Source organism: Aethina tumida, chromosome 1 (assembly GCF_024364675.1).
Source record: "Aethina tumida isolate Nest 87 chromosome 1, icAetTumi1.1, whole genome shotgun sequence".
Lineage (NCBI taxonomy): Eukaryota > Metazoa > Arthropoda > Insecta > Coleoptera > Nitidulidae > Aethina > Aethina tumida.
This window is the reverse complement of record NC_065435.1, coordinates 13752360-13779558: the sequence shown is the minus strand read 5'-3', so window position 1 is coordinate 13779558 and position 27199 is coordinate 13752360. Positions and strand designations below refer to the sequence as shown.

Here is a 27199-nt window from a genome sequence, read left to right as displayed (position 1 = left end):
CTCCGCTTTTTATAGTTACACCTTCACATTTTTATCTTGTTAGCTTTTATTATTTTGCTCAATAACCGTAAAAACGACTTCAGCTTTCCTGCTCTTGCTTTCTTTATATCCACTTTATTCCATTCCTTCTTTCAACTGGGCATATTATATTTCACAGATTCAATTAAACGTTTATTATGTCTAATCTTGTATTTACAAAAATTTAACTACAAGTACAATTAGTTATTTTTATTTCATCACATATTTAAATATTGCTCATAATTATAAAAATTATAAGCCTATGAAAATTATTATTATTATTAAATTAAATTATAAAAATACAATTGTTTCTTTGATGAACTAAAAAACTATTCAAGGATTCTATATTTATTTAAACTTTTAACTACTATATTTGATTACTACTTTGTTAATAATATACTACTAATATACAGGGTGATTCACCCAGTTTATCCATTAGAAGTTTATGGAGAACGGAAAAAGGAATTAATTTGAAATTTTTATAGCAATTATAATGAGACTTCAACTCCCTTTCTTTATAATTTTGAATAAAATTTCATTTCCGGTTTCACCGGAAGTAACATTAATTTTCTTATTTTCAAATTTTACATGTTATTGCAAATAAAATGGCTATACCATGTCCTACACCTAATTCCAATAGTTTTTGAGTTATTTTTTTTTAATTTTGACAGATTAGTCTAATTAAAATGTAAAAAGCCACAAATTTTGATGTTAGATTGTTGATTTTTGGCATACACGTAAACCAAAGACTATCCTATGATAAATCATTATTAGTACTCCCAAATTTTATACAGGGTGTTCATTATTTACATTTAATTTTGTGTATCTTAAAACATCAATAACTTTGTCATTTTCTATGGAACCCCATGTATGTTTAGCATAATTAAAATTAATTTTAGACAACTTTTCGATTGGTATAAGCATTTCTTATACAAAAAATGAATATTAATAGAGATTTTTTCAAACAAGTGATTAATCCTTGTAAATTATGTGAAACTTTTGATTATAAAAAGTATGAATAAAGAGTAAAAGCCTGATTATCAAACTTTATGTAATTAATTGACTTCTTAAAATTATTAAATCTTTTATTATAAAAATTATTGATTGATTGGTTAGATGTGTCGCAAAAAATGACTAAAAATTAAATATTTTAAACTTTTATGTTGTTTTTCTTATAAACTGTCTTATATATTTTACTTATTTTTGCCTTCCACCATAACTACCACTTACAAATTTATAGGGTGTTAAGAAAAATGGAAAAAATATTAAAAGTGGGATAATCTGGACAAAAATAAATAAAAAAATCTTGATGTTTATGAAGACTTTTCTATTTATTTTGGTTCATGTAATATACAGTAATAGAACATTTTAGTGTTCTTCTACTGTATAAATGACAATTTTAAATTGACTCATTTAAAATTGGTGTCAATGTGTAAATAATTCCAGTTATGTATGTGTATGTAAAACTTTAACCGATATTCGAGCTAATGTGAATATTAAAAATTAATCAACAAAATGCTCACATTTCGTGATTGTCGAGCTGTACAATCTTTAAAGTTTATAAATTGTATTACCAACACCGCAGGTTATCAGGCACGACATCTGAAATATGTAAAAAAAATTACATAATGGTATTATTGAATACATATCTCGACAAAGCTTAATTAAAATTTCAACTCTATACACTCAACTAAAGTGCACAATATAAAGGTTTATCAACCGACCGATTTACATGCTTAATTTATTTAAAAAAATTAATATTTCAAAGTTCAAAATTCTGTTTTATTTATATTTTGTTAAAGCAGTTTTATTTTACAAAAGAAGTGTGAAATAACGTCATAATATAAAATAGAAATTTATATTTTGTTAAAACAGTTTTATTTTACAAAAGAATGTGAAATAACGTCGTAATATAAAATAGAAATTATAGATTTTTTTTAGTGCCCCGTATGCATATATAGATTAAATCTGCTTTATTTTAAAAAACATTTTAATTATATGACTACGTGATACAACAAAGCATGTAAAATCGATTAACGTAAATAATATATGAACGAAATACATCATATGTGAATAGGTGAGGATTTTTTACCCTTCCCCTTTGATTCAGCATTTCAACAGTAGTTAATCTATATGCAAAAGCTGGTAATATGAATTAAAACAACATATTTAACAGCAACAATGAAAATGTTTATCCTAAAACAGTAAAAAATGTGTACTATAATTTTTATTTACTGATTTACATAGGTATTAACTTAATAAGTAGTGTAAATGGGGTTGTCTGAAACATTTAGAAAATGTCACTCGCTGACCTTTACCCACCCTACAAAATTAAAGTAGATATTATTCAAGCTTGAAATTAATAGAACAATATGGCTCTTTATGAGGTCTTTAAACATAATATGGTTCAAAATAATCTTTGTAATTCAACGTAGCTGATTCACCACACCAAAAATGTCTTTTGTTCTGATTACTTTTAATAAGTTAATTATGTTATCAGTTTGTAATAGTGTTAACTTTTTAAAGCTTTTCAAATGTTTTCAGGTCTTTGAAAAAGCTAAATGTTGCAGAAAACATCCAACTGATACATAAAATTGTGGAACTGATTAGTTAATTTTGGCAAAAGAAATTTGGAAACTTGTCAAAATATATATAACTAAAATATTGTATATTATAATTATATTATATAATAAAACTTGTATTAATTGTAAAAATTGTACATTAGGTACCGGAAAAAATAATAATTAATTTGTTATAAACTGTATATCTCATTTGAAAGCTTATTCTAAGTATATTATTATTTTTTTCCTACACTGTAATTAAAACGTTTTTGTTTTATTTAAAAATGGTGTGTGAAGTGCTTCAATTTATGCAATTTGCTTATGACTTCAAATAGTAGTTAAACAACAGCAGTGGTTCGTCCTACTCTCAATGCATTTGGAGAAGATGCTGTAAGTAATGAAGTTTTTATTTTTGTGGATTTAAAAGTGACAATAATGTATCAGTAACTTAAGATGACAGCCACGGTCAGTATTTAAAAATATCTGTAATTAAAGTTATTTATTATTTATTTGAAAAACCATTTAGTAAATGAGCAAAAATTTTCTTTGATAAAACTTTTGTCTACAGGTCTCTTAATTCTTTATTTTTTATTTATGGTTACTAATTGATATTCCAACGAATATATGGGATTAATTATTAATTAAATACGCCAAATAATATTTTACTTTCGCAAAGAATTCTTGGAGCTTTTAAGTTTTGATCCATCACTATATGCAACCTAGATTACACATATTGGGAGCAGCACAATGAAAGTTGATTAATTTAATTTTCTAGTACTCATATTCATTTATAATTATACTCTCAAAAATTATATAAAACTTAAGTTAAGTATTAAAAAACAACAATTCAAAATATTATGTTTTTATTAATAAATAAATTATATAATTAACAACATTAATAAAGTTAAAATTAATATTAAAAATACTATAGACATTAGATAATTTGGACACGAAAAATTTGTTTCAGTATACAATTTATACTTTAAACTGCAGGCACTTGTGGAATCAACACTTCCATCAGTTGTAGAAAATTTCATTTTCTGAACGATTACGAATTCAACCTGTAAATACAAAACAAAAACTGGATGTGATGATACGATACAAAGAAAAACTCAACCAATAAATAAATAATTAGAGATGAAGCCTATATTAATGCTTACACAGATAAGAGTTCCATCAAAATAATACTCCATCGAAATTGTTAAACAAACAACACCAAAAGTCAAAGATGATGTTAATACCTAGTTACTTAATTATATACCCACAATATATATGCATGGATTAAAGACATACTTTCAGTTAATCATAAGTTTATCAAATGTGCTACAGAAAATATGTCTCTATATCCCCCACTTATGCAGCTATACATTGAAGCGATTTTTAATAAATTAGAGATTATCTCTACCTTTCTATCCTGACTAGTTGCCTCTGTTCTATTTTGATTATCATCATGCAAAGTATATCTAAAACAAGTTATTGATTAATTAATTGTACTTGAGTTACTGTTTCAGTGTCTATATCAATCAGAATATTTAATTATGTATCAGTCAAATACAATTAGTTACATAATATTCCTACGTTACGACATACATAATTATAAATTATTTAAATTAAGCACTTAGTCTGTATTTATTAAACATCCACACATCAGTGGATCATATGGAGAAACAAAATCAACAACTTGCAATGCGCTTTTGGTTGTAACATTGTTCTTATAATTAGAGACATAACTAGCAAGTAACTAACACCAGCAAAATATAACGGACGTCACCTGTTCAATAAATAGATTTTCGACAAAATAAATTAAATGAACTACGACTGATCTAGTTTCTTTTACTGAATTCTGTGGACGTCGTCTGCTATACAAACATTACAAACACCGACATTAAAATACCAATATAAAACTAATACAAGGTGAAGGTGAATTAGTAGTATATGTATGGACAGTGATGTGGCCTACTTTGACTTTTGGAGTTATTCTAGTATAATTATGTGTTAAAACTACTTAACGTTTACTAACTTTAAACTTCCGGGGACACTAGGAACCCTTTGGATAGGATAATCAGGTCTGATCATGTTTGGATCATGTGATTGGGTCATTTTTGGTTGGGTTTGTAGACCAAAAAGTAACTCGGCTGGTTGTACAGTGCGTCTCCTTATTTTCGACTTGTTTGCTTGAGATTCAATTGTCCTAAAACTTATGGAATTATTTAAAAAATCTCAATAATTAAGTTGAAACGTACTGTATATCTAGTGATGAGTTTGAACGTGATGAATTGTTGGAACTAGTGTCGTTGGCGTTGCTGGACACGCTTGTGATCAGTTCTTTTGAGAAAATTGGGATCTCGTTCTGCAGGACGTGGTCCAGTAGCTGCCCTTTAACGTTTGTTTCTTGTTGTAACTGAAAAAATATTATGTTATTACAAATTGAACATAATAAGGCCAATGATGATGAATGATTACCTCTGCTAACGTAGCTTCATTCTCCTTTAATTTAGCATCTCTCTGCGCAACCGCATGACTTTGGCTAAGTGTCATATTGCACAACTTTTCTATGATATATTTGGCTTCTTCAATATTATAAATATTGTCCACTAAGTTGTTGATATCAGTGTGCTCATTTATATCTTGCGCTTCTTCTATTTGCATCACATTATGTTGAGTTTCGGCAATAGTCTCTTGGACATAATTGATGTTTTCTTTCAGATCTTCAATGTAACTATCAAGTTGTTGTGTATCCTGATTCTTTAAAACAGCCTGTTTACGACGTTCTTCCAACGCATCCAATTCCTTACCTATTAAAAAAACACAATGAATATATGACAAAATTTAGAAGAAGTTTTCTTACCTAGAGCTTCCCGTTTTTCTAAGAAGTGCTCCATTCTGACTTCCTGTTCGACAAGACCTTTCCTGCTCATCGCAATATTATTAATGGACTTCTCTACTGTGTGCCATTTCTGTTTAGCAGATCTCTCCGAGAAACTCTTTTTTGGGACCCTACCAGCTGCCTTAAGGCTAAGTTTATTCCTTTGACTCTTTCTGAGTACGCTCACTTCCTCCTGCTTTCTCTTTAGCACTTGATCTTTAATTCTCCTTTCGTTTTCCATATTTTTAATGGTGTTTGCATTCTTTCTCGATTCTTTTTTAAGTTGTGCAATTTCCCGCAATCGTCTCAATTCAGCTTCCTTGTGTTTTTGTGACTCTTCCTTCATTTTATTGATCAACCTAACCTTTGCCCTCTTCATCTCCAACAGTTCGTTCTTGTACGATTTTAATTGATTTTCGTGTTGGTTGTGATTCTTGACTAGCCTAGCATGTTCTTTTTGAGCTGCCTGAAGTCTCTTAAGTTCTTTTTGCATGTCATTCAATTTTTTAGTATATTCATCCTTTACTTTCTTTACTTTGTCAGTAGGTTCTGGGCTTGCGCTGTAAGAATGCAGGATTCTGTCACGTTCATCCTGGGTGTTCTTTATTCTTTGCTGCAGTTGCATCAACTTTTCTTCATAATGCTGCCTCATGGTCTGCATTCTTCTTTGTGACAGTTCCAGCTCATCAATAAGCTTCTGTTTCATATCTATGTCATTGGTCAGTGAGATTAGCTCGTGTTTTAATGATGTATCAATATCTTTGTCTTCGCTATCACTTTCCGAATCGTTATCACTCTCTTGGTCACTTTCAATTTCAATCGATCTCCTGTTAAGAGCCGCCTTTTCTTCCTGTAGTTTCTTTTTAGCTTCTTCTATGATTATTGAGTTGTTATCTATTGATGAGTCCAAATCGAAATTATGGTTGATTATTACTTGCGATCTGTTTAATTGTTTTCGTAGTTGTTCGCAAGTTTTGTTAGATTCCATTAGTTTGGCGCCTAGTTCCTCTATTTCTTTTAAGTACGCTTGCACCATGCATGCTACATCGTTATCGTTTCCACCACCAATCCAAGAGCCCATCGCTTTTTCTGCTAGTAAGTTAGTATTTTTAAGTGTCAGTGCATCTATAGTATCTTGCATTGCTTTTACTCTCGTCCTTAAGTTGTTAACTTCCCCTTGTAACATATTATTTTCATAAAACATGTCGTTGACCACTTCGGTGCCATCTTGGTTTATTATTCGCTTGCCTTGTTTGTACTCTACTAATTCTAATTGAAGTTGTGCAATCTGTTGCTTAAGTTGTGATATAGTTTTCGAACTCTTATCTTGATTAATGAATACTTTATTCTTAATGTTTCGAGCCCTATTGGCGTATTTTAAGGTGTTTAAAGTCTCCATAAAGTCTCTATCACTTGGACTTACACAAGCTATCATCACAGTCTGACTATTGCCACCAAGACTATCTTGTAATAGTCTGGTCAATTTCGAATCCCTGTAGGGTATATGCAGTGCCTTTTTACTTTTATCACCTAAGGCGGATATCACATTTCCCAACGCCAATAATCCGCAGTTTATGGAAATTCCTTCCTTTTGTCTTTCTCCGGTGGCTCCTGTCCTCTTGAGACGTTCCGAGCCAGCCAAATCGACAAAATGGAACTTGGCCGACAACGTTTCGAATTCGTTGGTGTCGTCGGCGGGCACTAGGCGGTGTTGCTTAATGTGTAGTGTGAAAATTGCATGGGATCTAGAAGACTGGGTGTTCATCTGTGTACTGGCAGTCGTTCGCGATAGAGCACCAATTTTCAGGCATTGTAAGGCATCTTCAGCTGATATTATTGTCTTGGACGTGACTCCTTTTACTTGGATGCCTCCTTGTGGATCTTCGTGGATTTTGTAAACCTTGTCCTAGAAATGATGTTGGTGTAATTTGATGGAATTTTTATTTAGGCAAATCCAAACTAGTTCATGGTGCTAAGTGCTTGTGTCGAGATTTATGGGATATAATTGGAAATCCTTATATAGAATTTTCCTCTATTACTACTGGTAACATTAAAAAATGGTATCTCAAGTACTAATTTACATTACATAATTTACTAGAAATGAACACACCTTCACTAAAGGTATAAAACTGTTAAACTTGTTTGCGAAAATATGTTAGTTTCACCATGTTATTACCCTAAAACTTACTTTATTATACGTGGGATTGAAAAGGTCAATAATTTCTTCGTTGTACAGTTCCATGAACTGAGCCGTGACTTTAAATTCCGGTGGCAAATTTCCGCTTTCTTGGGCATTTTGAATTTTGTTGTGCATCCCGTCAAATAAGTGATGTATCGCCCTGGGTATTATTCCCAGTTGTTCCATCTGTAAGTCCACATCGAAACCTGATCCCATTGTATACGTTTTTCCTGAACCGGTTTGCCCATAGGCTAATACTGTAGCGTTGTACCTAAGATTGATTGTAAAATTTATTGTAAAACTACGTTTATTAATAAACATTAGGACAGCCATTTAATTTGGACATTCCCCCAGATTCTAATTTTATGTCAGTTATGGCATCGTTGCAGTGTCATACTGAAATTCTTTCAATAGTGGCCGTACAATTTGTCAATGTGATAAATTGCGATGGTTGTTAAAAACAACATGTTTGCTCGCTTTACCTGTAAGTATGTTAAAGTGCGAAGAGTTTTGGGACTATTATTAGAAAATCGGCGTTATGTAAGAGTCGAGAATAGAACAGGCTTGTCTAAACTGTACCCTGTTAATGATCCGAGTATATATTAATAATTTTGTGGTCTTCAATATTGATATAACCGGCTGTTTATTGTTATCTTATCTTTTCTGATATTTATTGTACCTATATTCGAAAGGTGAATATTTTATGAAATCTACTTCAACGTTGTTCTATTAGGTTCTATTTTAAGAGCTTCTTCCAATATTTCAGAAATAAATGCTAATGAGATGTCTGTACAAAGAAGGAAAATCTACAGGCAAAACTGGTTATTTTTAGTAATTGGTGAAGTTTAATAATAATTTTACCCCTTGAAACTACTCTGGCGTCCTTTCTAACAGAATACATTAGACACCGGAAGGAGTCATTTACGTTTTTGGTGCATATTATACTTTATCATTTTCGTACACTAAAGTAAATGTTAGTTGAAAGCATTTTGGTACTTTTAAAGCAACACAATTCACTTGGAGAAGATGTTGTAAGGAATTAAGTGGTTATATTGGTTTCTTCGGTTTAAAAATGACAATGTCGAAGATCTTCAAGGTCATCCTGAAACGTGTACCACTGAACAAATTAAGCAATATCCTGTACAAAATCCTCATGCATCATTAAACAGTAATGAATCATCCATTGGAAAGAGGCTTCATGCTATGAATTTCATCAAAGAGTTGAAAAAATGGATACCATGTAAATTAAGGAAGGACAACAAAGTTGGACCTTCAATACATAGCGGAGAAGGACCTTATTAATCGAATTGTTACATGTGGCGAAACATGGATTGATTAAGATAACTCTTTGAGGTCTGGACAATAGGTTGAACCTGGAAGAATTAGTGGAGAGGAATTTAGAACGTACTCTAAATCCAAGAAAGATTTTGATGACTTTGCGGTGGGCTATGGGTATAAATTTACTTAGTGACTATATTCCAAGACATCAAACGTTCAATGTAACTGTCTATTATTGAAAAAATCGACCAAATTCATGAAAAACTTACTCAAAAAAGAGCTTCTTTAGTCAATAGGAAAGTAATTCCACTTCTTCATGACAATGCAAGACCACAAGTCCCATTAGAGACTCAAAGGAAGCTTCAAAATGATAAAAGGGTTCTACTTTATCCACCATATAGTCCAAATATTTTTTCATGTGCTTATTTTAGACATAATAAACAATTTTATCCCGAAGAGAAGTCAAAAGTGTTAACCATTTTTTCAGTTCCAAGATCAAAAAATTGTTAATTATAATGATGTTATTTTAAAATTAATCGTTAAAAACGTAAATAACTTCTTCCTGTACCTAATAATAAACAAAAACATTGATTCTAGAAACACCTTAAGCCACTGGTTTATATATAACTTGAACTTCAACTGAAATGAAGACTTAAGATGTTTCTGAAATAAGCATCTGGTAAAGAAGTTACCCTTCTAGGGAAGATTCGACTAGAGGTGCGACACATGTTTCGTATACAGCTTGTTGAACAACTTCAGTGTCGAAGACATAGTTATAAGTGAAGGATTTGTCATTTCCTAAGGTCACTTGTGGCTCTCCGGGTGTGACAGTGGTGCATATGTGACACATGTCAATGATCTCGCGCGGTGTTTGTGGCCGGATCCTAGAATAAAGAAAGGACGTGTCAGTGCAAAGGGCATACCAAACATTCACAAAGTGAAACATGAACATCAGGATGTTGTTGCGGAACAAAAAATGCGAACGAACATGTCACAGATGGAACAATAAAACAGAAAAACAATGCGAATTTGAATGGCGATATGGAAATGTTAGATTTAAATAGACGGCTCGACCTGTTTGTTTTGCTTTCATCGATCTGTGATGTTACTAATCTGGAGACTCTTCGCCGTGATGAATTAAATATGGTCTTGAATATTACATTACAAAATCGATACGTTTCCTACTAACGTTCTAACTGTAGAACCGTATTAATTTCAGGAAAAATAATCTTTTACCATTTCATGCATATCTTGCCTATGCATGTTTATGAATATTCATGCTTTTTTAATTAAACTAATATGTTTACAGTTAACAATGTTTTACTGTTACAGGAAGAAATAGCCAGTAAAAAAATGCATTATTACTTTTTATATCCTAGTAATAACTCCTGTTTTTAAACATTTTCCGCATTTTAACATTAAAAACAATTGTTCTGGTTACTTTAGTACGCAAGTCTGATATGGGTCACATAGAACCATTATGGTGGGGCCGTGGGCGAATTCCCCACGCCTCTAGAATTGATTTTGTCAAAATTGCGAAATATGTTCTCTTTAAAAAGATGATTCAAATATTAACACGAAACAACCAAAACAAATAAAAGCTGATTCCTTATAAAATTTGAATATAAATAGAATGCATAATTATTTCTTAAAACTGTTTAATTTTACAGCACTTTTATTAAGGTGTTGGTAACATTTATTTGTTGAATTTCTAAGTATCTACTTAGACAATTATCTGGTGACCAATTTTTAAACATATTCACTCAGATAATTGTACAATGGTGGTGAAGAATAGTATCTTAAATGACTAATATTAGAACAAAATTTTTAAAAATATGGCATTCATTTTGTAATGTCAATAATGAATGAATGAGAACAGGAATAAATGATCAGTTTTCTATCGACAGATGTGTTGTCAGATATTTTATCTTGTGTGCAGATGAGATAACATTTATGGATGTGTATCCAAAATCCCTCCTTGACCTAAGGTTTTTGCACAAACTAGAACCGTGTTGCCTTACATAAACATAAACATCCTTACAATCAGTTTTTTAAAGGTAACATGACTAATGTGGCATTGGCAGTAGTTTAGCATTGACAATATTACGTTACGTTACATTACAAAGAGTTATTGTAGTAATTAGATTGAAAAATTCGCATCTTATTGTCATAATTGAGAGGCAAATAAAACATTTTCACAACAATTGTGTAAGAGGTGTTATAAATATTGATTTAATAAATTTGTTGTTAAATTATCTGCCCACACGAAAGAGAATGTCATCATCGGAATAATATTACTTGTCCACATGACATAACAAACAATTTTAGAGCCATCATGCAAAAATGACCAAATATCACTGTTTCTCTCGCACACGAAAATTAATTTATTACCATGATTAACATGCTAATATATGGATGCCTTCAGAGAAAAATATCGGGAAAAAATTCATTAAAAGAAAATCAATTAGGATACCACTTCTTTTTATAGAGATGATTGTTGTGTGTGGACTTAAATTATGCGCACCAATTTATAAAGGTGTTTGTTTAAGATTTGTTGTTATTATAAAACATCGCTGTTTGTGTACCTTGAAATGTGTATGTGCTCAGTGAAAAAAAAAATATTATCATTATATTAACTAAAGTAACACAGTTAATTTTTTTGTGTGGATTCTTTCTCTTTGTCGAACAACGGTGTTTGTGCATGGATAAAATGCCTGACACACGTAAAACTGGTTTTAAAAAATGTTATTTTAATAATTTTCGAGACTTTAATACCTAAATTTATTGCATGTTTTAAGTTTTTTAACACGTTCATGGGTTTAATTTGGCTTTGAGATAGTATCGTAGTGGAGTAAATCTTTTAATTTAATTGTAAAATGAATTGCAACCTTTTTTATCCGGTTGTTTGACAACGTAACATTTATAACTGTTATAAAAGTTATCTTTTATTGTCAGCATAATAATTAAATCAAATTTGGCCTGGAATAAGTACTTTCTTGTTTATGTGGTAATATTGTAGATAGTACAACTGAATTAATTAGTACAAATTTGTATAATATATTGATGTTTATAAACAAATAGTTGATAATTACTTTATTGACATTTCTTCCTAAAACATTGTTTAAAATTGAAGACTTTTAAATCAGTTGTTCGTTCAAAAATGTTAAAAAATCAAATTTATTGCGATAAATTTAAAGGATTAAAAAATCTTCCAGTTGATAATTTTACACAGGGTGTCCTCGAAAGGTCTCTATAGAGTTCTACCAACAATTCTCCAGGTATCAAATTTAATAATTTATTTTAAATTTTTATGCTTATACGTGTATCAACCTTATAAAATTTGATATATGGAGACTTTTTAAGGTAAAAATTTCAAATATATTTCCAAATTTGATGTATGTGTAGGGGGCGCCACTTACATCTTATAAAGTACTTGTAAGTCCATTTAATTTTTTTGCCATTCACTGTACAGTACATGTTTATAAACAAATCGTTAATTATTATTGATTACTGTAATATATTGACATTAATTTCTAAAACATTGTTAAAAATTGTTTATTTCGAAGTCAGTCGATTGTTCAAGATCGTCGTAAGAAAAAATATTTTATTAATTATTATTAAAAAGTTAAAAATATTATCATGAATTAAATAATATTTTCATCTCTTTTATACAGGTTAAAAAAAATTATTGTGGTAAAATTAAGAAAATATACGGGGTGTCCCCTAAAAGCCTGTACATAATTCTGCCACCAATTCTCGATATAAAAATAAGTCGATTTACCTTATCTTGCCTTAGTACAAAAACTGACAATTACGGAGATACAGGGCGTCAAAGTTAATAATTTATTATCAATTTTCTTCATCTTTTTATTGAAATAAACATTTCAACGCTATAAAACTTAATACGTAGGGATTTTTTAGGGTGAAAAATTCAAACAAATTTGGTGTATATTGTCGAGGGCCCCACATACGGCCTATAGAGCATGTTCAAACCGTCCTAACTTTTTTGTCATTCACTGTACATGATTCTGGAATGGCAATATTTATTCGTCTACCTGTTGGCTTGAAAAAATATACCTGGTTAATGTCACTAGGAGCAACCGTGTGCCGGAAAAATGCAATTAAAGAATACAGAATAAAATAAAACTGAAAAATGTGACTTTTATTAATTGAACACAAACACTTTAAGCATGTGTTGAAAGTAACAACCGTTTTTATGTAGACAGAGATTAATACGACCAAGAAAATGCTTTAAAATGAACTGAATCTTGAATATGTCTCCATAATTCTTAGGTATTTATGGGTCTGAAGTAAAAAAAATGGAAGTAAATTATTAATTTTGACGCCCTGTATCTCAATAATTGTCAACTTGTGTACTAAAGTATTTTTACCTCTAGAATTCTGTGAAGACTTTTCGGGGGCACCCTGTATAAATAATATATTTGATAAAGTACAATTATATTTTCAAAATGAGTTCCAATTAAGATATGTCAAGATAATACAATTTGTATAATCAATGTTTTGGTTCAAGACAATGATTATCTCTAAAACGGTTGACCCAAAAATCTCCAAAAAACAATCATAAAACCAACATTTTTAACTTAAATAAACGTAGATTTAATACATTTAATTAACATTTTCATGTATTCAATTTGTGTGGCTATAAATAAATGTAATTTTCTCGTATCGACAAAACTCGAAGGTCGTATTAAATAAGAAATGATACCAAAAAAAGCAACATAAGTTCTATTACTTATTGATGTTTCCTCGATTAAGCTGTAAATTAGTTATTGAGATACGTCGTATTTAATTTACGGAAGAACGGCAAACGACAAAATTAAAATCGCAGCCTGGTTGACATATATATAGATATGTGGTTGTGAATAGGTTTTTGTTGGAAGTACCTTTTTAATTAACATAAACCATTAACAATTGTGCTGTACCGTAAATAAAGGTAATTTGTGGTCTATCGACAATCCTCGAAGGTCGCATATAGAATAATTAATGCGGCTTCTATTGAGCTTTTCATTAACATCTAAATTAGGAACGGAAATATGAAGTTTTACCTGTGAAGAGACGGTTGTCTCATCTTAGATTTATTCTTATTTTGTGGGCACCTAAATATAGATGCATCTATGTATATATATAATGGGGGGACAGGATGAAAACAAAAACTAAATAACGGGTGAACCGGGTAGGTTTAACTTAAAATTATGTAAATGACATACAAAAATATTACCTGACAGCGACGCGTACGGAACTATCGTCTTCATCCATTTTGTTGTATTTTCTAAAAAATCGTCCAACTATACATCTGCACTAAAACACCTGGCTAACCACCTACCTATTCAAACAATTACTTTACATGACATCGATCATATGGAGTTGCCGCATACAAAAATACAACTTCATCAAACAAAATAGTACCGAGCAAAGTAATTTATCGAACCCATGTCATCTAACATGTTCGATAAATGGTCTATCGAATGCACACTGTGTTTTTGAAATACACTTGTATGATACAATACAAGTGAAAGTAAACTCTAACTAACCTAACTGAAGCCCACTTAAAACATTAAACGAATGCGCATGGACTTTACGCAAACCACTGTTGCCGTCCGTGAAGGATCAACCGTAACTGACTGTATACCATGTAGCTGAGTTGGGACCGGCTGTACACACCACGCTCAGAACCTAATTCGTAATTACAGATTAACAGGTTGTTAAAACGGATCGATGGATATTTACTTCGGGCTCCTTACCTGGACAAAGCTTCCTGACCTACATGGCTTTCTCTCTGAACTTTTATTATTTGCACCTTAGTTCAACGTAGCACAGCTTGAATATTTTTAAATGATTAAGAGATAAAAACATTGTTAAGGATCAGATAAATTAATTAAAATGTAGAATAGCATAAATTTTATGTAATAAAGTGATCTGCGTCAGGATTTAATTTATTGTTTGTTACTGATATAAATCTCATTAGTCTCTCTCGTCTCGCAGACTCACGAGTAATTTGCAACGCATGTGCTTAGACATGTAGGCATTTATGTTGTTGCTATATCATATTTTAAACAAAGTTAAACAACAAATACTCTTTTGTATATTTATATTTACTGAGTTAATCAGCTTTAATTAACTATTTACTATTTTGAAACAGATATAATTTTGTATTAACAAGTTTTTAAGACTTCGACTCGTTCATAGAACACACTTTTATCTCGAAGTAGCAACCTAATATCTAATCAAATTTGAGGTCATAAATAGCTTTGAAGATGTTTTTTATCAAATGTACAAATTTGCAAAATTTAATATGACATTCGAATAGAAAAACAAGAAATAATTGACACCAATTCAATATCCAACTAGGTGTTGAGTAATGTCTTTTCACACCTACTTTAAGAAATTAATAACAGATTAGATTTTGAATAAATGTCGTCATCTGTAATTAACAAACAATTTTCCATAACGGTTTTCATCTAAACAATGTTTCCACGAATTTCCTGAGGGCATAATTATATTCAAGTTTAAACAAAGAAGCATTATATTTGTTTATCATTAATATATTTAATTTGCTAATATTTTAACGTCGTTTATCTTACAGAAATATTTTTTTAATGTACAGAAAGTATATTTAAAATGGAGCAAATGTGAAGGTGTTAATGTTATAACTGTTTTGCGCACGCCAATTTGCTGTCTAATTTTTAATTGCTGGAAGAAAGAACACATTTCATCTTTTCTTAATTATCTTACAACAAATTTTGTTTATTTGTTCGTACAGGTTGTATATACTAAAATAACCTAACCTTAAAACAAATATGTTGCCCACACTGACGACAAATTGCTGCCAATGCTTTAATAGCTGTTTTTCACACACCAATTTATTGCCCAACTTTGTAAACTTCATTTTATTGTATTGGGAACAATTTTTATATTACCCGCCAATTTTTCGCCATTGCAGGCAACCAGTTTATTTTTAGGTTAGGTTATTTTAGTATATGTAACTTATAGAAGTTGGTAGAATGGAAAATTACTAACATCTTTCAGCAGTTTTCAAGGTCATTGAATTGGACAATCAATTTAACGTTATTAAATTGGACAATAAATTTGTGAGCTGAACCAGATATTTATTTTAGGTTAATATTTGAATGAATTATTCTTACTAAGTAGATAATTTGCTCCAGAAATCAATTTCACTCAGTCAATTCCTTAAAAACTCATTTTAATAATGTGTTTTGAAGTATTAAGCACTGCTATTAATTTGTTAATAGGAAGCTATACTTTAAAAAAATCTAATCTATTACAATCTGATGAATTATTGTTATTAATGTATTTATATTGCCAATATTTTAATGTCGTTTATCTTACAGAAATATTTTTTAATGAAAGAAAGCATGTTGAAAATAGAGCAAATGTGAAGGTGTTAATGTTATAACTGTTTTGTACACGCCAATTTACTGTTTAATTTTTAATTGTTGGAAGAAAAACCACATTTCATCCTTTGCCAATTATCTTATGAACAAATTTTGTTTATTTGCATGTCAGGTTGTATATATTAAAATAAGCTAACCTAAAAGCAAATATGTTGCCCACACTAACGAAACATTGGCACATGTTATACACAAATTGCTGCCAATGCAATTTAATAGTTGTTTTACTCACACCAATTTATTGTCCAACTTTGTAACCTTCATTTTACCGTATTGGTTGCAATTTTTGTATTACGCGCCAATTTTTCGCCAGTGTGGATAACATGTTTATTTTTAGGTTAGGTTATTTTAGAATATATAATTTGTAGAAGTTGGTAGAATCTTTCAGCTGTTTTTCAAGGTTATTGAATTGGGAATGAATTGAAGGTCATTAAATTGGACAATAAATTGGTGTGTTGCACTATATATTTATTTTAGGTTAATATTTAAATAAATATTTCTTACTAAAAAGATAATTCACCCCAGAAATCAATTTCCCTCACTCAATTCCTTAAAAATTCATTTTAATAATGTGTTTTGAAGTATTAAGCACTGCCACTAATTTTTTAATATGAAGCTATATTTTAAAAAAGTCTAATCTAATACAATCTGATGCATATTTATCATTAATAATTTAATTTGCCAATATTTTATTTATTTAATTTTTAATTGCTGGAAGAAAAAATATCATCTTTTGCTAATTATCTTACGAATAAATTTTGTTTATTTGCATATACAGTTTGTATATACTATAATATTCTAACCTAAAAACAAACATGTTGTCCATACTGACGAAAAATTGGTACGCGATATACACAAATTGCTGCCAATGCCGTTTAATAGCTGTTTTACACAAAAATTTATTGTCCAACAAACTCATTTTAATAATGTTTTTTGAAGTACTACTAATTTTTAATATGAAACTATATTTTAAAAAAGTCTAATTTATATATAGATTATATCTTATCATAATCAGATTTTTTAAAATATAACATTTGAATTTAAAATGAGTTTTTGTATTCCTCTGATAGCAAAATGAATAATTACATTATGAGTTTTTAATATAGAATGGAACATTGATAGAACTCAAACATGCATTCCTTAAATAATTTAGATTATCTCAAATCTAAATATTGTTTACATGATTAGACAGTTTATATTAAACATTTTAGAATCAATAAGGTTTGTCCAAAAGCCAGACAACCACAAATTAAGTAAAAAAGCCAAGAAAGCTCATCATTTTGTTAAGACCCAAAAGAAGCTAATTTCCAAAGTGGCTGAAGCTGACTGATAGAAAAAATTGAATGCATTTCATGCTTGTTTTAAGAGTGAAGGATTCCGGTTGCATCGTGCTCCCAGATCCGGCAACAAGGTTCAATTATATTAATTGTTGAAGCGATACATTCGACAGGTGCATAATTCTCTAATTGCACGGCATAAGGTAGTAGAAGTCGTAAAATATTAATGATTGTTTCCATTGAATTTCAAGATTTTCTATTTATAAAACGTGTCTAGGGAATTGTTCGCCAATTTCAAGCGTCCAGCTTGAGCTGCTATTTTCACATTGCGGTTGCAAGCCGTTTGTGCATTTCCAAATTCAAGGTCAAGTACCTTGCATAATTGTTTATTTAACCTATTTTCCTGTTTATTTTCGGATGGAGGTGTTATTATTTATTAACGTTTCAGCTGAAGCGAAAGTGCATTACAAAAAACACTGTTTATCCAAACACATAATATTTATTGTTCTGAACAAAGTTTTATGTGACAACAAAAATAATTTTATTCATTATTAATCAGAAAAGTACTGGAGAAGTATTTTAAGATCAAATTAGCCAAGAAGTGTGCACTGACCTTTTAATGGACAGGAGAAATATACAGGAGTGGTTTTCAAATTCTAGAATGAGTTGAAGGCTATTATTTGATTTATTATTGTATTTTACAATAGACACTTATAGATATCACCTATCACTTTTTATTGTTAATAATAGTTAACTTATTTTTTGTTCTGGATTTTGTTGTTTTAGTAGTACTGGAAAAGTATTTCAAGATTAAATAGCCAAGAAGTGTGCGCTGACCTTTTAATGGACAAGGGAAATATCCAGGAGTGGTTTTCAAATTCTAGAATGAGTTGAAGGCTATTATTTGTTTTATTATAGTATTTTATTATAGATACTTGTAGATATCACCCATAACTTTTTATTATTAACCAATTTGGACTATTTTTTGTCTGGATTTTGTTGTTTTAGTAGTACTGGAAAAGTATTAGAAGATTAAATAGCCAAGAAGTGTGTGCTGACTTTTTAATGGACAGGAGAAATATCCAGGAGTGGTTTTCAAATTCTAGAATTAGTTGAAGGCTGTTATTTGATTTATTATTGTATTTTACAATAGACACTTATAGATATCACCTATCACTTTTTATTATTAACCAAGTTGGACTATTTTTTGTTCTGGATTTTGTTGTTTTAGTAGCACTGGAGAAGTATTTCAAGATTAAATAGCCAAGAAGTGTGCGCTGACCTTTTAATGGACAAGGGAAATATCCAGGAGTGGTTTTCAAATTCTAGAATGAGTTGAAGGCTATTATTTGTTTTATTATAGTATTTTATTATAGATACTTGTAGATATCACCCATAACTTTTTATTATTAACCAATTTGGACTATTTTTTGTCTGGATTTTGTTGTTTTAGTAGTACGGGAGAAGTATTTCAAGATTAAATAGCCAAGAAGTGTGCGCTGACTTTTAATGGGCAAGGGAAATATCCAGAAGTGGTTTTCAAATTCTAGAATGAGTTGAAGGCTATTATTTGATTTATTATTGTATTTTACAATAGACACTTATAGATATCACCTATCACTTTTTATTGTTAATAATAGTTAACTTATTTTTTGTTCTGGATTTTGTTGTTTTAGTAGTACTGGAAAAGTATTTCAAGATTAAATAGCCAAGAAGTGTGCGCTGACCTTTTAATGGACAAGGGAAATATCCAGGAGTGGTTTTCAAATTCTAGAATGAGTTGAAGGCTATTATTTGTTTTATTATAGTATTTTATTATAGATACTTGTAGATATCACCCATAACTTTTTATTATTAACCAATTTGGACTATTTTTTGTCTGGATTTTGTTGTTTTAGTAGTACTGGAAAAGTATTAGAAGATTAAATAGCCAAGAAGTGTGTGCTGACTTTTTAATGGACAGGAGAAATATCCAGGAGTGGTTTTCAAATTCTAGAATTAGTTGAAGGCTGTTATTTGATTTATTATTGTATTTTACAATAGACACTTATAGATATCACCTATCACTTTTTATTATTAACCAAGTTGGACTATTTTTTGTTCTGGATTTTGTTGTTTTAGTAGTACTGGAGAAGTATTTCAAGATTAAATAGCCAAGAAGTGTGCGCTGACCTTTTAATGGACAAGGGAAATATCCAGGAGTGGTTTTCAAATTCTAGAATGAGTTGAAGGCTATTATTTGTTTTATTATAGTATTTTATTATAGATACTTGTAGATATCACTCATAACTTTTTATTATTAACCAATTTGGACTATTTTTTGTCTGGATTTTGTTGTTTTAGTAGTACGGGAGAAGTATTTCAAGATTAAATAGCCAAGAAGTGTGCGCTGACTTTTAATGGGCAAGGGAAATATCCAGAAGTGGTTTTCAAATTCTAAAATGAGTTGAAGGCTATTTTTGATTTATTATTGTATTTTACAGTAGACACTTATAGATATTACCTATCACTTTTTATTATTAGTAATAGTTGGACTTATTTTTTGTTCTGGATTTTGTTGTTTTAGTGGTACTGGAAAAGTATTTGAAAATTAAATAGCCAAGAAATGTGTGCTGACTTTTTAATGAGCAGGAGAAATATTCAGGAGTGGTTTTCAAATTCTAGAATGAGTTGAGGGCTATTATTTGATTTATTATTATATTTTACAATAGACACTTGTAGATATCACCTATCACTTTTTATTATTAACCAAGTTGGACTATTTTTTGTCTGGATTTTGTTATTTTAGTAGTACTGGAGAAGTATTTGAAGATTAAATAGGCAAGAAGTGTGCACTGACCTTTTGATGGACAGGAGAAATATCCAAGAGTGGTTTTCAAATTCTAGAATGAGTTGAAGGCTATTATTTGATTTATTATTATATTTTATAATAGACACTTGCAGATATCACCTATCACTTTTTATTATTAACCAAGTTGGACTATTTTTTGTTCTGGATTTTGTTGTTTTAGTAGTACTGGAAAAGTATTTGAAGATTAAATAGCCAAGAAGTGTGCGCTGACCTTTTAATGGGCAAGGGAAATATCCAGGAGTGGTTTTCAAATTCTAGAATGAGTTGAAGGCTATTATTTGTTTTATTATAGTGTTTTATTATAGATACTTGAAGATATCACCCATAACTTTTTATTATTAACCAAGTTAGACTATTTTTTGTCTGGATATTGTTATTTTAGTAGTACCGGAGAAGTATTTCAAGATTAAATAGCCAAGAAGTGTGCGCTGACCTTTTAATGGGCAAGGGAAATATCCAGAAGTGGTTTTCAAATTCTAAAATGAGTTGAAGGCTATTTTTGATTTATTATTGTATTTTACAGAAGACACTTATAGATATTACCTATCACTTTTTATTATTAGTAATAGTTGGACTTATTTTTTGTTCTGGATTTTGTTGTTTTAGTGGTACTGGAAAAGTATTTGAAAATTAAATAGCCAAGAAATGTGTGCTGACTTTTTAATGAGCAGGAGAAATATTCAGGAGAGGTTTTCAAATTCTAGAATGAGTTGAGGGCTATTATTTGATTTATTATTATATTTTATAATAGACACTTGAAGATATCACCTATCACTTTTTATTATTAACCAAGTTGGACTATTTTTTGTCCTGGATTTTGTTGTTTTAGTAGTACTGGAAAAGTATTTGAAGATTAAATAGCCAAGAAGTGTGCGCTGACCTTTTAATGGGCAAGGGAAATATCCAGGAGTGGTTTTCAAATTCTAGAATGAGTTGAAGGCTATTATTTGTTTTATTATAGTGTTTTATTATAGATACTTGAAGATATCACCCATAACTTTTTATTATTAACCAAGTTGGACTATTTTTAGTCTGGATTTTGTTATTTTAGTAGTACTGGAGAAGTATTTCAAGATTAAATAGCCAAGAAGTGTGCGTTGACCTTTTACCAGGCAGGAGAAATATCCAGGAGTGGTTTTCAAATTCTAGAATGAGTTGAAGGCTATTATTTGATTTATTATAGTATTTTACAATAGACACTTGTAGATATCAACTATCAGTTTTTATTGTTAATCAAGTTGGACTATTTTTTTTTCTGGATTTTGTTGTTTTAAGTAAAGACCAGTTACAGCTTTTAATAACATTTATTATTAATAATATATAAACATACATATATAATTATATTAATTGTATAAATAATAAAGCACATCAAACGTCACATTTACACAATTCTTGTTTGAGTACAGGTGTTTTACTCAAATGAAACTTTCGGGTTTTAAGACTCTTTATCAAAATGTCTTTACATACATTTTTTTAACACATAATCCATATACATATTTTGAATTGTTTGATATATAATAATTATATAGATTCCAGTACTACAAAATATATAAAGCCTATAATAAATGGCAGTAGTAGTAACACATTTATCCACTGAAAATATTTACCCTAGTAATATTCCATCCAAATGTCATTAGACTAATAAAATTGAGAGAGTAACAATTACATTAGTTATCATAGTTGATCCCATATTTCTATTTCTATTCTAATAAACATTTAATTTTCTTTTATATAATAGATTAACCCTGTGTACCAAATTTCGGATTGAAATAACGCTTAAATAAACATTAAAGAAAAAATTCTTGACATGCAACAACTAGCAATACAGACTGTCATCAGTAACATCAAATTCTTAATTAAACACAGTATAATTTTGACGTTAAAATATAATTAATGTTTATTGTTTGTTTGATTCAGATCTACTTACAATTAGGTTAATAAAGAAATTCATAAAACAGGCTTAAAATAGGTGGTAGATATTTGAACAATATAGTAACAGTCTGTATAGAATACAACAATACATTTATATTTATATATATATATATAATTACTTGGTATACTAGATCCTTAGGAACCTGTATTACATTTACTCTATTATATCGTCCATATAATAGAAGTTATTAGAGCCAATATTTAACCACGAAAGATCCACCTTGATTAAACTCTTCTTTTGATTTTGGGGGACTATTCATGATGCAAGTAGTTGTCACCAAACAATAAACTCAACAATCGGGATATTTTGCAATAGACTCAGTTTGTTTTATAATAGTTTTACTGCGAAACATCCATCACAATATTATTTGGTGACACTAGTTTTATAAAAATATGTTTCTTTGACTAGTTTTACCTATAAGATCAGTCTCTCACATTTACAAAAATATCAGTAGGTATAATAAAAATCATCTTATTTAAATAATACTGCAATTTTGTGCCATTCACTACATTTGGAATGTATTTACTTTAATACCTGTGTTGAATTTTAATATTTTTATATGAAATTCGTACTTTCACTAAAAGTTTTGACATAAATTTCCGACTAGGAATTGTACGCGTATACTTAAATGAATCTGCAAAGAGCAGTGTAAAAATCCTGAAGAAAAGCCAACAGTTGCGGCAATTGAGGTCGCTCCGTCGGATTCGCCAACCAGCAATAACTCATCACAGTAAATCTGAAATATTTCCGAAATTACACACGCACGTAAAATTAGCCGTGTTACTTACAATTCATCAGGACATCCCAATGGTTGTGCTAATCGATAGCCGTTCCGCAAATACGACCCCATTTCGAACGGGTCGATCTCTGGGAAGGGTTGTTGAGCCAACGTGGTGAGTTCCCAAAGAACCACGCCGAAAGACCACTGGAAAACAGGTAATGTAACTATTGTTTTTGGATGGGTGAGTCAACTTACGACGTCTGAACCGACTGAATATTGTTTGTGGAGCAAGCTTTCCAAAGCTAACCATTTGACTGGTCGGCTTTCGTTGTCGGCCAAACAAAAGTAATCGTTGGGGAAGAGATCCCTAGATAAACAATTGTCGGCGATCTTCACTTGAAGTTTTTCATCCAGTCTACAAATATGTCCATACACATGATTTTCTTTGAGATAATACTTTAGTACTTACACGCAATTCCTTGTTGCCAAATCCTTATAACAAACACATTGACTGTGAAGATACATCAAACCCAACAGTATTTGTATAGCCATGTCCACCAAATTCTGGGTGGACAAAGTGTAGTGAGTCTCATCCTTTTGTCTACATTTGATCAAAAACCTCTTCAAGTTACCTAAATTCATGCATGGGAATATTAGTAAAGGTTGTTTCGGATTATCCATGTTCACGCCTATAATTTTCAAAACGTTCTTGTGGTCCATTCCAAACATCATAGTGCCTTCTGACAAAAATAGATTGAGTTGCCTCTTGGAAGCAGTTTCTGTAACAAAAATAAACGTTAATGAGACCTATCACTTAATAAATCAAGGTCCTTGGTAATAAAATCAAATTTTATATTTTTTAAACTGCAGCTTTCTTAAAACATTTTAAATTGGTTTAGATGTGGCACCAGAAAGAGTCATTTAACTTTTTGGTTGATGATTTATTTGATTAATTATTATATTATATTATATTATAATTTTTTTATTTATATATAATAAATTTTTATTAATAAATAAATTTTTATCATTACTATTTTAATAAAATCATTTTATGATAAAAAGTTATTTTAATTAAAATATTTTTCAATGAAAAATTGTATTTATTTATTTAAATGAATGTTGTATATTATAAAATATCTTAATCATTAGTTAAAACTATCTAAAAATCACCAATTAATAGTTAAACTTGTAGTGACATCTATATTTTGCAAAAAACTCACCTTTGATGGCTTTAACGGTAACTGTCTCCTGTTGTCCGAATTGTGCCAAATAAATCCTGCCGAAGATTCCTTCTTTAACGACGCTTTTAAGTATAACAGTTCCAACGGGTACCAACAGAGCGCGTAGTCGTTTTGTGGGGTCAATTAAGCGTGGATCAACTAGAGGTCTCTGAAACAAGCGGGGAAATTTTTATGAAAAAGATTTCATAAATTATTGGATAAATGCTGTATTTTGAATTTATATTTAAATATGTGGTGATTATTGTAAGTTTTATGGTTAGAGTTGCACTAAAAATATTCAGTAAATCAGATAAAAACTAAATGTGTAATAAAGATTAAAATAAATGTCGTGTGTGACTATGAATAGTTAAAATTAAATGTGTTAAATGGTTATAAAATGTATAAAACATGTAAACATGGTCAGAGCTTTTAAGTTTTATAATAATAACGATATTGATTTATCATAAAGTTTCCAGTTACATAGTAAATAAAATAAAGAACATTGAATTCCAACTAAACAACAACTACTAAAATATAAAATATATTTTCCTTCTGTTAACAATTACAGAAAAATTAAAAAATAACAATGCTATTGAAAACCATTTAAACGAATCTGGGGATTCGCGATAATAAATGAAGCATTTTCCTCTTGACGGAATAAAAATGTTCATCCCTCAACAAAAAAATAGTTGGAAATCAAAGAATGGAAGAAATTTGTGTCTTATCGGCCCCGTCAAACGAAGCGAACATTAACAAAAACTTATTAATTTCCGTCCCCCAAATAATATCATCCCGAACAGTAGTTGATTGATTTCACACAAATCTGTGGGGTGGTTATGCGAAAAACAGATAACGTGTTGCAAGAGGGAAATTCAATGTCTAAAGTAAATAGTATTGCTTTGGTTCTCAAGGGATTAACACGGGCAAAGCTTAGTCATGGAGGAGTAATCATAGGCTCTCCGTATTTACTTGTCCTCGAGCACAGTAAAACCATTTTCAACTCTTAAGTTGCTTATGATCCAGCACTGTTGCACATCCAATTACTGTAATGCATTTCAAACGGATATGTCTAATCAATTTTGATGTGTACAGGGACCCGGTTTTATAATGTCTCAGGCTATTGTCACGGGAGTTTTACCCTTGTTTGATTTTCTTAACATATTGAAAAAGTGCTCTCCCCTCCTTAATAAGACACTGATACATTCTTTGTCGTATCCAAATATCACCCGTAACTAAAGCAAAAATCGTACCACACGATTCTTTGTTTTTAGACGTAGATTAGTGGTCATTATTATAGCAATTTTTTTAAAATGTGAAATATTTAAGCCTTATTATTCAAAAAACTACTTCTTATTCTATAAAATTTTACATTGAACTCGACACAAATATAGGAACTTTAATTTGAAAGGGATTCTTAATGATTAAATATGTGTTATTTAATTTAACATTAACACTTTGTATAATATCCTTTTTGTTTTATAATTTTGGTCCATTTCCTTGGCATAGACTCGACCATTTTTCAATTATACAAGTTTATTATATTCCTCATATTTTTGTTGGTATAATTATGGCCACCACTATAAACATATAAAGTCACTAATTGTGAGTCAGATATTAAATTTTTCCTACAATTTTTTTGAACAAAAGTCTAAACAGAAAATAGTTAATTTAATATTTATTCAGTCAATTAGAAAATAACATTCTTTTGTGTTAAAATTGTGCAACATTATTGAACCATTGAAAACAAATGTAATTATATTTTCCTGTTTTAAATTTGATTATTCACATGAATAATCTGGCAGGTTTATTTTTGTATATTTTCAGTTTTAAAAGCTGAACAACAGAGAGATGTTTATATGTGAATTTGACAGATCAATTGAATAGTATTATTCAATCAAACCGTCACTATTACTGAAATCGTAATAATGATGAATGGCATCAGTAAAACAATTAATTGTACTTGTTATGTGAACAACTTATGCATTTCCTGGGTTTAATATTGATGAAAACTCCCCAAATTTGTCACAAAATGCTTTACCAACACAAACCCCAATAAACGGAATGGCAAACCAAGTTTATATATACCAATACCGTATCAATAATTATTGATTGACAATTCGCTGCGGTTATTATACGATGTAAACGTGTAAGCTCCAAGCACTTAGTAGTATGTAATTGCGTCAGGGCCCTTTAATTAGCCGTTGTAAATCAGAGCATTCGACTAAATTAGCATAGAAATGTTGCTGCAACTGTCAACATAAAAACTTTAATACCCCCCATCATTCATCACACACATTATGGCAGCGGAATTGTCCGGACTGAATTCGTCTGGATTTCGTCTGCAACAGTGATTTTGGCCACGTGAATTTTTTTTTGCGGGCGGTAAAACAACGTGAAAAACCGAAGCACTGAATTGACCGCCGTAAAGGCAATACTTTTGCGTGTACCATCAAATGCTGTGTAAATACAAATTTTAACACAATTTAAACAATTGGGCACATCAGTCGGAAGTTTGTTTTATTGGGTTGGGTAAAAATGCAAAGTTGTATCTGTTTTTGCTGGGTGTGCATCGAATTTGTTTGCTTACAGGGGTTTTACAGATAAGAACTCGTTCAGTTTATTTCTTTTTTATTTTATATTTTAAGTCAAGCGCTTTTTTGTTCATTTTTTTCATGTCTTTAAGGTATTTCAGACAAGTCTGTACTTAGTTATTGTCACAATTTGTTTTATTTAGTAATTTATACTAAAAGTTTAACATGCCTAGAGTACGAAGAAGAAAGAATTTTATCCAATTAAGTGAGTTTGATGGAGGATGGTGGGCCTGGAGGAAGCAGAAAGTTCGATTCTAAAAAAAGCCCGTTTGAA

At 30.2% G+C, this 27199-nt stretch overlaps 2 protein-coding genes across 3 annotated transcripts in view; both read right to left on the bottom strand.

Moving 5' to 3' along the window:
• Window positions 1-3425: 3425 nt before the first annotated feature.
• LOC109609538 (kinesin-like protein KIF21B) lies at window positions 3426-14600 on the bottom strand. Of its 2 annotated transcripts, none has more exons than XM_020026215.2 (10): window positions 14247-14600; window positions 14142-14192; window positions 9595-9786; window positions 7634-7895; window positions 5428-7351; window positions 5043-5374; window positions 4823-4980; window positions 4600-4776; window positions 3985-4042; window positions 3426-3640 (listed from the first exon to the last, which is right to left on the bottom strand). In XM_020026215.2, exons 2-10 carry the CDS (start codon window positions 14177-14179, stop codon window positions 3458-3460), a joined length of 3324 nt encoding a protein of 1107 aa, XP_019881774.1. In that variant the 5' UTR covers window positions 14180-14192; window positions 14247-14600; the 3' UTR covers window positions 3426-3457. The 2 variants fall into 2 exon arrangements, with proteins under 2 accessions (XP_019881774.1, XP_019881776.1); XM_020026217.2 differs by having other exon boundaries at window positions 4600-4770; window positions 14247-14591.
• A 6778-nt stretch (window positions 14601-21378) lies between these two features.
• Window positions 21379-27199, bottom strand: part of LOC109609534 (tyrosine-protein kinase Dnt-like) — an 88141-nt gene continuing 82320 nt past the window's right edge. The window contains exons 7-11 of the mRNA XM_020026201.2: window positions 24335-24503; window positions 23584-23893; window positions 23370-23529; window positions 23182-23318; window positions 21379-23129 (exon numbers count right to left, since the gene is read on the bottom strand). Coding sequence (XP_019881760.2) covers window positions 23018-23129; window positions 23182-23318; window positions 23370-23529; window positions 23584-23893; window positions 24335-24503 — 888 coding nt within the window. The 3' untranslated portion in view covers window positions 21379-23017. The remainder of the gene's footprint in view (window positions 23130-23181; window positions 23319-23369; window positions 23530-23583; window positions 23894-24334; window positions 24504-27199) is intronic.

Bases quoted from the DNA above. Each gene is read 5' to 3' on its own strand.
- LOC109609538 (XM_020026215.2), bottom strand. From the start codon at position 14,179: ATGGATGAAGACGATAGTTCCGTACGCGTCGCTGTCAG. The intron at 7,896-9,594 runs GTAACTTCTTTA...AATCAATCTTAG, and splicing joins GTCGAATCTTCCCTAGAAGG to GTACAACGCTACAGTATTAG. The intron at 5,375-5,427 runs GTAAGAAAACTT...TTTTTTTAATAG, and splicing joins AGAAAAACGGGAAGCTCTAG to GTAAGGAATTGGATGCGTTG.